Genomic DNA, 10,376 nt, shown 5'->3' with positions numbered 1-10,376 from the left:
ACTACTGAAGATTCTTGTATGTCTCTACACCTAATGTAGCTTCCACCCCGTAGTAGGGAATATGGTGTTTTTCAGATGTTTTGAACTGCAATTTCCTTTTCCATTTGCTACAGATAGCATTGCCAGTGGTCATAAATAATAGAGGCTGACTCCAGATTATCTGGGGGTACTATGTTTGTCTGTTGCTGATCTAAGTCTTTGAAATGAACATGCCGCTGCTCCTATGAAATTGCGTACATCGAATATTCATTGCTCACTGATTTGGGAGTAATTTCTCTTGAACTCAGAGGAAACATAATTAAATTCCTGAGCAAACATGCTTTCGACCAGGCACTATTTTCCCAAAAGAAAGGGAAGAAGATGGGATAAAATCCAATTTCCCCTCATTATAGTATTTTGCAATAAATTTCAGATAACCATTCTATGTTAGAGATAAATTATTTTTTTTGGGGGGGGGGAAGCTAGCTTTTCTTCTAAGTAAATATAATTCAGTATTTTCCACAATAAATATAGTTTAACAGCATAGTGTTCTTTCATAATCAAACTAATCAGTCTTTGTTTGTAGCTCAAGTACTCATTGAATTTAACTCAATTCTGCAAGGTTAAATAATATTTTTCTTGCAGAGATTTCAGGGCTAGCTCTAATGCAGTGACTGAAAATACAATAATGAAGGGGGATGAAGAGCACTTGAAATTTGGTAAGAGGAAAATTTGCTTCTGGTTCCGATTCTAGCTACACCTGAATTCCACCTTTTATTTGGCTGCCCTGTTAAAGGAAACGGTGATGCATATTGTGGTTTAGTACTGCTGTGTAAACATAGGTTGTAGTCTTTTCATTTATGCCATTTGAGTAATTATATTGTTGAATACCTTTAGTCTACAGGTGTTGACTTTTTTTTTTGGTAACTTTTGTAACAATGTGCTTTCCCTTTTAAGATGTGCCCTTCAAGCATTTGCAAATAAGGATGCAAATACCATTACTCTCTGCTGCTTCCCTTTTCTAAGTTGGGGGAGGGAGACTATCAAAGCAAAAAATTGAGTTCATGACAGCAGTACAGAATGTTAAGTGATGCTGCTAAGATTACGGAAAGACATTTCAACTTATATCAGGAGAGGCAAAGCTGAATAGTTGGTTTAAAAGTTGAAGAGTACTGGACTAATCTCTAGAATCCAGTTAAAGTTCCATTCATTCATTCATTCATTCATTCATTCATTCATTCATTCATTCATTTATATTTGTTTTGTCAAGTACGTTTTGGTAGTATATAAAGATATAACAATGTTTATATACATACTAGTGAGAGAAACATTAGGACAGGGGATGGAAGGCATACTGGTGCACTTACGAACACCCCTTCCTGACCTCTTAAGAATCGGGTGAGGTCAACAGTGGATAGTCTAAGGGCAAAGTTTTGGGGGTTAGGTGGTGATACTACAGAGTCTGGTAGTGAGTACCATGCATCAACTACTTTATTACTACAATTGTATTTCCTGTAGTCGAGTTTGGAGCGGGTTACTTTAACTTTGTATCTGTTTATGTGCTCATATGTTGTTGTGGTTGAAGCTGAAGTAGTCAGTGACAGGAAGATGGTTTGAAATTATGATTTTCCTCATCATCTTAAAGTTTGCAGACGAGCCATTCTTTGACGTTTCTTTCCCCACCCCCATTATTGACATATTCAAAACAATTTAATAAAACATGGATCACAACGTAAGAATCGAAGTTAGAAAAAAAGTAACGATCTCCAAACCTGGCTATAAAACGGTTCCCTCCCCCCACCGGAGAGGGGCCTATTTAGATGGTTTCCCACCCGTGTAAAACAAAGTGGAAAAGGAGAAACATTGTACTTACGAACAGCAGAATAACAACAAGGGGGGGGGGGGAAGAAATCGCAAGGTTTTGTTTTGGTTTTTCTTTCCCCCCCCCCATCCCCCTCATCCCCGCCCCCCAGGCTGCGATTACTCCCCATAAAAGAGGAAACGCACCGGCAGTAGAAAAAGGTGGAGTTATTCGCTGGCGTGGACCGTGCGAGTCTTTGCCTAAATCCCACCTTGTTCAACTTTGTTGGCCAATGAGCGGCGGCGGTTGCGCGAAGCCACGCCTCTAGCGTGTAGAAAATGCCTCCCGTTCGGCGTTTTCGTCCTGGGACCGAGTCGCCCGTCACGTAGTTGCGAGGGGAGCGTTGAAGAGTGAAGGTTGAGGAGTTGTTTTTGACTTGGTTGGCAGCCCGCAAAGCGGCTTTGACTTTCTCAGCCCGGGAGATGGCGGCGGGGGCTTCTTCCTCCTGTTGGGTCGGGTTGCAGCCGCTCAAGTCCACCTTCCCTTTCCAACTGCAGTCCCGGAGGAACGGAGATGGAGATTGGGCAGGTAACGTATGAGTGAGTGTGTGCGTGTGTGTGTGTGGGGGGGGAGTGGGTAGCAAATCGTGGGCCTAAGTATTGCTCAGAGAAGGACCGGGTGGCAGATAGAAAGGGGGGGAAGGGCATTGGAGATGGGGGGCAGGGGAAGCACCGTGCAGGCATGCGTATATGTGCATAATGAGGCTGAAGAGAGCGGTTATACGGAAATGGGGAATAGATTGTAGGGCATGGAAGGGGGAGGGGGTCACTAAGAGATTGGCATATTGATAGGAATGGTGGAGAGCAGGAGAGGGTATGTTAGGAGGGGCAGGCAGAGTGTCACGAAGTTCAAGATGTCACTGGCAAAAGGAGGCATTGGTGAGGCAGGTCTTGGAGGAAACAGCCTAGAATTGAATAAGGAATAAGCCCTGTTTACAGGTGACATAACGCAGCCAGATGTCGGCAAGTTTGGCAAGAACTCTGAATACATCTTTTCCATTATGCGAACAAAATGATAGACATGGGAAACTTTATCAAAGGGGGTGCAATTGTAGAAGGTGCCTGAATTGTCCGTATTCATTCACATAAGATGAGGGGTTATTTGGTCCTGAAGGAAATGCACCACCGTGCCTTCTGTCCCCTGTCCTAACGTTTCTCTCTTACTAGTATCGTGTATATAAACATTGTTATATTTTTGTATACTATCAATACGTAGTTAACAAAAACAAATAAATAAAATGGGGCGGGGAAATAAACACATGCATTCGGAGTCATTGTATGTAAACACAATATGTTCAAGGTGAATCAGGGCAGTATATAATGTATTTGGAGAAAGATAACTGATGCTCGGGGAAAACTACAGAAAAGAACAATTAAAATAAAGAGGGAATGGCGAGTGGACAGAAAATATTGCATAATAGAAGTTTTGGAGAGTTTCTGCTGCAGACGTTAGATATATGGTTAGAAGTGGTTAGAAGTAATGGCTTGAAAAAAGTATATATGGAAAGAAAATACAATGTTGGATAAGAGTATACAGTATATAGAAACACCTGCATAATAGACTGAGATGCTACAGATATATGGTGCTTTTCTTGTTTATGAAAACTAGGAATTCATACATTTCTGCAAATTTCTGAAAGCAAGTGGGGTTACGTGGCTTGTTAAAAGGTAAATGTAGAAAAGCCATGGTGGGATCAGTAGAAGAATTCTGGGGAGAGCTATGACTACCAAACAATATCCTGTCATAAAACGGAGAAACAAATCTTTGGAAAAGTGTATGGAAGCGATGGGAATTAAATTTATTTTAATGGAAAGACAACAATAATGACTGGAAAAGTCCAATTAATTGACGGGAGAACTTAATGATGGCATGACAGTACAGTATTACTCTTCATTGAAATATCTGGATGTCTGTTATAGCTAAAGATAGCAGAGACTTTTACTAGGTGAAATATAAATCATATACATATGGCACTCTTTTCTCCTATCTTAATTGCTTTGGTCTCATTTCACCGCAATAACACCTTACATCATTTGTTGTAGTTTTCTTCTAGGTATCAGTTTTACTGAGCGTTGATTAAATATGGCTGCACTTAGCTGACTTTATTTTAGCTTAAGGAAGAAAAAGAGCTAAGCATGTATATAGTTAATCATCAGAAAATCTCCAGTTTATAAATTAGATTAGAATTTTTTTTAAAAAAATGTGGAAGAGAGAATGGTGAGCATTTCTGCATTGCTGCTCAGTAAACAACCTAGCATCTAGGTATGGTAAGTGGAATTGAATTTAGTTTGAGGAGATATTTCTATTTTTGCTCTGTTACCAGGAATCTTGTAAAGACCGTGTTAAATGTCTCTTCAGGTGATTTAATATTTGGATTAAGGAGTTTTTAAAAAGTACATTTGCAACAATTAAAAAAACCCTGAAAGTAGCTGTGCAGTGGTATAAGTGGATGGCCAGTCAGTAGAAGTTAAGCTAGAAAGTGAAATATTTGTTTGGCTGTGGAATCTCAGCCTTCCAATTCTCATTGTCTAAATTCTATTTTCATCTCTGGACACCACTTCTATGCTCACTTTATTCCCTTTCTTGACTGCAGTCCCTTTTCAAAAGAGGAGGTGTCTAGCTTATCTTCTACAAACTCCTTGAAGACTGAGTTTAAATTTGTCCATGAAATTTGTCCTTGAAACTTAGACATCCTGAAGCAAAATAAAACTTAAGTGGGTCTGTGCATAAAAATCTTACAGAAATGCACTGAGAGGGCGGAGAGGTAGCTACCAAAGTCACAAAAATAGTTAATGGGTAGCCATAGGAGATGCTAAGATCTGTAGTTGGGGGAAAGATCAAAACAACGTGAGAAAATATTATTTCACTGAAAGAGTAGTAGATCCATGGAACCAACTTCCAGCAGACGTGGTTGGTAAATCCACAGTAACTGAATTTAAACATGCCTGGGATAAACATATATCCATTGTAAGATAAAATACAGGAAATAGTATAAGGGCAGACTAGATGGACCATGAGGTCTTTTTCTGCCGTCAATCTTCTATGTTTCTATGTTTCTATGTATGATTTCTAGTGACTGACATTAATAACTTTCAGTACATGGGCAGAATAACATAACCTTGCACAGGAATGGATTTGCATGATTTATTTGCAAATAGCCAGTGCTAGGTTTCATTTTGGGGGGAACAGAGAAATTGGAATGTGAGTGTTGTGAGTGGTCTTCACAATTTCTGCTTATAAGTTGCTCTGCCATTTTTATTTCTCCATTACCCCAGCTGGGTCTACTAAAAATCTTTAAAAGCCTGTGTATCAGTTCTGGACGCCATTGTTTTGCTGGGGATGTTTACTGGAGCACTGACACTACAGAAGAGACATCCATACATTTTGCTTTCATAGCTTTATGGGTGTGAAGTAAGTGCAAAGCAATCTGCCTTCCTGGGTCAGGCCTGAGCATGCAGTAAAATGGTTCTTCTATTTTCTGGTCAAGTTCTGGCATCCAGGTTTCCAAATTATAGTTTTAGTTCAGCTTTACAGTTGAAGCATTTGACTTCAATTCAGCAATTGACTAGGATGACCCCCTCTGCTGCTCTACCAGTTCAAGGTGTCTTCCTGGTCCATCCTCCTCTCCAGGGGTCTTCAAACTTGGCAACTTTAAGACTTGTGGACTTCAACTCCCAGAATTCTCCAGCCAGCTATGCTAGCTGGAGAATTCTGGGAGTTAAAGTTCACAAGTCTTAAAGTTGCCAAGTTTGAAGACCTCCACTCCTCTCCATACACAGAATGATGAAAAAAGATGAAAGAGAGGAGGGGGTTGAGAAGTTTAACTTCTGTTTTCCAAAGTGTTTAGCTTTTTGTAACAGCACAGAATAAACAGAAGCAGATATCTAGCCATCTGGAGAAGAAGAAAAAATGACCTTGGTCCTAAGAATGGTAGGTGATATCATAATTAGTATTGTCACACACACACATTGTTGCTATACTGTATTGCAATCACAAAATACTGCCCATGAGGGGAAAAAGTGAAGTGAGAGAGTATTTTGATTTGAAATCTTACAGGATTTTTAATTGGCTATTATTATTGTGACTACAATATTGTGATGTACATATTACTTGCATTGCTTTGGTGTAATTTTAACTGCTGTTTGGTCTTTATTTGCTATTTTTATTGTGTTGAACTACAGCCCAGTAGAAGGCATCCTAGGAATAATATATTGCCTCCTCTTCTTTTTGACGAACAGATCCAAGTGTAATGTTTGTATCTCTTCCAGTACAAGAGCCTTGACATGCAGATGACAGCATCTAACTGACCTTAACAGAGCTTGAAAAATATGTAGGGTAGGATCTAATTAATATTTAGATGGGAGACCACCAGGAAATCATTTGTGAGGTATCCTGGGAAGCTAAAATAACATCCCAGAAGAAAGCACTATGAAACTAGTTATGTATTATTGCAGAAAAACCCTCCCAGCCCTGCATAAACATTCTTATGTCATCACCAAGAGTCAGATTTGACTTCAGGGAATACTTATATCTATTTCTGAATGGTGATGATGGTGCAGCCACATCATCTTCTCCTCTTCTCCAAACACTCCTGAAAATTATTCTCTGGTAGTTCCTTCGTTTAATTTTTTTTTAAATCCAATTAAAAAAGCAATGGTAGAGACAAACTATTGTATATATATATATTTAAAATATAACTTTGCTTTAATCCTGTATTGTTTCTAGAATCCAGGAGCTACAGTTTTAATTGTACTGGGAAATATTGTAAGTTCTTTACACATTGCTTTCTCACCAGCCAACACCAAGAGTTTATTTTATTTATTTTTGAGGTCTGTTTTCTGCCATAAATAGCACACAAGACTGAATTACAAATGCCAAAGATAAAATGATCTCAATGCTGACATGAGAAGTTTTCCCATTCTCTTTGTGCAGTCCTCAGCCTCACAAATGCATGTAGCCCTGTCCTTTGGCTAGGAGAGGGAAGTGCTGCTGGCTCCAGACTACTGGAACGCTGAATCCTGTGAACGTGCCAGGTGCCTATCACCAGATGATAAGTGCATCTTTCGCTGCCAACACTCGCTCTCTTTTCCTGTGCAGAAATCAAAACAGCAGAGTGCTATGTTTTTGCCAGATTATAGCAGCTTTACTCTGTTAAGATTTAGTTGCCATTTAATCATAACATTGCTACTCTACTTACCTCTTAGATGGTGCAGCATCCTTCCTTTCAACAGACATTTCATTATAAGTGAAGGATTGATTTAAGTTATTACATTGCTAATATTTGGCTTAGGACCAGACTACCTTCGGGGCCAGTCTCTTGCCTCATACACACCAGCGGCTGGTTAGGTCCCACAGAGTCGGCCTTCTCCAGGTCCCGTCAGCCAGAATTATGTTGGCTGGCAGGGCCTAGGGGAAGAGCCTTCTCTGTGACAGCCCCGGAGATACGTACCGCCCCCTCCCTCCTGGTCTTTTATAAAGCTTTGAAGACCTACCAGAAAGAGGTCATGACAGCTGTCAGCCTTGATAGCTTCAAGGCAGGATTAGACAGATTCATGGATGCCAAGCATATAGATGGTTATTGAAACGAATGTCCAAGTGCCGCCTCTATGTTGGTTGAGGCAGGCAGGATTCCCTTGAGTTCCACTTGTTGGGGGTCAAGGGAAAGGGAGGGTCTTGCCTTCTCTTTCTGCTCTAGATCACCATGGACAATTGGTGGGCCACTGTGTGCCACAGAATGCTGGACTCAATGGGCTTTGGCCTGATTCAGCATGGCTCTTATGTTCTTATGTTTTATTTATTTATTTATTTAGTTAGTTAGTTAGTCCAATACACAATGAGAGTTTTAGTGGGTATATATATATACACACACATAGTAAAATACATGATGAAGGTTATAGAGGAGATATTCATAGTAAAATGTATCTATGAAAGAATAGAAAAGAAGATATAGTAATAGAACATATCAATGAAAGAATCGAAGAAGAGATATAGGAATAGAAGAAAGGAATAGGAGATATAGGAGAGCAATAGGACAGGGGGCAGAAGGCACTCTAGTGCACTTGTACTCGCCCCTTACTGACCTCTTAGGAATCTGGATAGGTCAACCGTAGATAATCTAAGGGTAAAGTGTTGGGGGTTTGGGGATGACACTATGGAGTCCGGTAATGAGTTCCACACTTTGACAACTCAGTTACTGAAGTCACATTTTTTACAGTCACGTTTCGAGCGGTTAATATTAAGTTTAAATCTGTTGTGTGCTCTTGTGTTGTTGTGGTTGAAGCTGAAGTAGTCGCCGACAGGCAGGACGTTGCAGCATATGATCTTGTGGGCAATACTTAGATCATGTTTAAGGCGTCTTAGTTCTAGGCTTTCTAGGCCCAGGATTGAAAGTATAGTCTCGTAGGGTATTCTGTTTCGAGTGGAGGAGTAACTCTTCTGGTGAAGTATCTTTGGACATTTTCAAGGGTGTTAATGTCTGAGATGCGATATGGGTTCCAAACAGATGAGCTGTAGTCAAGGATGGGTCTGGCAAAAGTTTTGTAAGCTCTGGTAAGCAGTGTGATATTGCCAGAGCAGAAGCTACATAGGATTAGGTTTACAACTCTTGAAGCCTTCTTGGCTATGTTGTTGCAGTGGGCTTTGGCACTTAAATCTTTTGTTATTAGTATACCGAGGTCTTTAACCGAGTGGGGATTATCTTATGTACCTCGGCTGGCGGGCACGGGGGCTGTGAGTGGCGACATTGTCCCTGGCCGATGTTATAAATGATTGAATTGGATGAATGTGGATGACTGAACATGGGGGTTTTCTAGAATTTTTAGTAATTTTGTGTATTTCTTTTTAAAAATAATTAGTTATCTCTCTATATATTATTTGCATTCATAATGTTGTATGCCACCCTGAGTTGCCTCGAGAAGGGCAGCATAGAAATCAAATAAATAAATAAATAAATTTCTTCACAGAATGTTGATGAACATTCTTTAGGACAGTTATAGCAAGATGCCCAGGATAACATTTGTGCCTTCGCTGTGGTTGGCTTAGTGGAGAGGATAATTATAAATGTGTGGTAATTGTGAAGATTTGTTCCCTTTGAAACACGGCATGGGAGGAACTGGTACTCCTGTTTGTTGAGTTCTTTGCAGTACAGAATTGACTTTAATGGTAGGAAGTGTGTAGGTGATAGCCTTGAAACAATTAGTTTTGTCACGGAAATTAAAGTCTGTTAGGACCTTAACTCCGGAGGTCGATGGATAGAAGCCTCAGTCACTTTTTAAAAAAAATAAACATATCTTGTTTTTAAAAAATGATTGAGGCTTCTATCCATCGACCTCCGGAGTTAAGGTACTAACAGACTTTAATTTCCGTGACAATGTAGATGCTAACTCCAATTTGCATGCAATAATAATAATAATAATAATAATAATAATAATAATAATAATTTATTGGATTTGTATGCCGCCCCTCTCCGTAGACTCAAATAACAGACAGTGACTAAGGAAAATAACTTTGTTATCTAGAGATGCTACTTTTTTTTGCCTGAAAAACACACCTGCCAAACATGCACTTCTTATCTGAAGAACTTATAGTACCCTAGATCAGTGATGGCGAACCTACTTTTTCTTCAGGTGCTGAAAGAGCATACATGCTCGCTATCGTGCATGCGCTAGTGCCCACACTCATAATTCAACGCCTGGGGAGGGCGAAAAACACTTTCCCCCCACCCTCTAGAGTGGGGGAAGCTGGAAACAGTCTGTTTCTCAACTTCTGGTGGGCCCAATAGGCTCATGTTTCACCCTGCCGAGGCTCCAAAAGCTTCCCTGAGCTGGGAGAGGATAAAAACGCCCTCCCCCATCTCCCTGGAGTCTCTCTAGAAGCCAAAAACACCCTCCCAGAGCCTCTGTGCAAGCCAAAAATCATCTGGCTGGCACACACATGCACATTGAGTTGAGCTAGGGCAATGAATATCTCCGGGACCGCCTTCTGCCGCACGAATCCCAGTGACCAGTTAGGTCCCACAGAGTTGGCCTTCTCCGGGTCCCATCGACTAAACCAGCGTTTCCCAACCGGTGTGCCGCGGCACACCGGTGTGCCGCGAGACATGGCCAGGTGTGCCGCCAAGCTCCGGCTGGGCGGGGCGCTGCCGGTACTTCCGTCCTGGGGCTCCCGCTCGCAGCTGTCCCCCGGCTCCTGCTCGATGCCGCGGTTTTCGGCGCTCTCCTGCTGGGCTCCAAAGAAGGAAGGCGGGAAAAAGGCTCCCGCCTTCCTTCTTTGGAGCCCAGCAGGAGAGCGCCGAAAACCGCGGCATCGAGCAGGAGCCGGGGGACAGCTGCGAGCGGGAGCCCCAGGACGGAAGTACCGGCAGCGCCCCGCCCAGCTGGAGCTTCTCTGGCATCCACGGCAAGTGTCCTTTGTGGCCCCGCAGGAGGGCACTGGCGTTGGGAGCGGGGGGGGGGGTGGCCGCAGCGGCCGCAGGCAGTCGCGAGGAGATGTCGGCGGCGAGAGGGAGCTCTCTCTCTCTCTCTCAGCTGACTGCAAG

General features: G+C 41.8%; 1 protein-coding gene across 3 annotated transcripts in view; it reads left to right on the top strand.

Moving 5' to 3' along the window:
* Nucleotides 1–2,100: 2,100 nt before the first annotated feature.
* FAM117A (family with sequence similarity 117 member A) overlaps nucleotides 2,101–10,376 on the top strand; it is a 47,896-nt gene continuing 39,620 nt past the window's right edge. For 2 of the 3 annotated variants that reach the window (XM_070726485.1, XM_070726483.1), the window contains exon 1: nucleotides 2,101–2,368. In XM_070726485.1, coding sequence (XP_070582586.1) covers nucleotides 2,263–2,368 — 106 coding nt within the window. In that variant the 5' untranslated portion in view covers nucleotides 2,101–2,262. The remainder of the gene's footprint in view (nucleotides 2,369–10,376) is intronic. The other variant, XM_070726484.1, reaches the window with a different exon arrangement.

This window comes from Erythrolamprus reginae, chromosome Z (assembly GCF_031021105.1).
Source record: "Erythrolamprus reginae isolate rEryReg1 chromosome Z, rEryReg1.hap1, whole genome shotgun sequence".
Classification (NCBI taxonomy): domain Eukaryota; kingdom Metazoa; phylum Chordata; class Lepidosauria; order Squamata; family Dipsadidae; genus Erythrolamprus; species Erythrolamprus reginae.
Note: the sequence above shows the minus strand (reverse complement) of the source record. Positions and strands in the feature narration are given on the sequence as shown.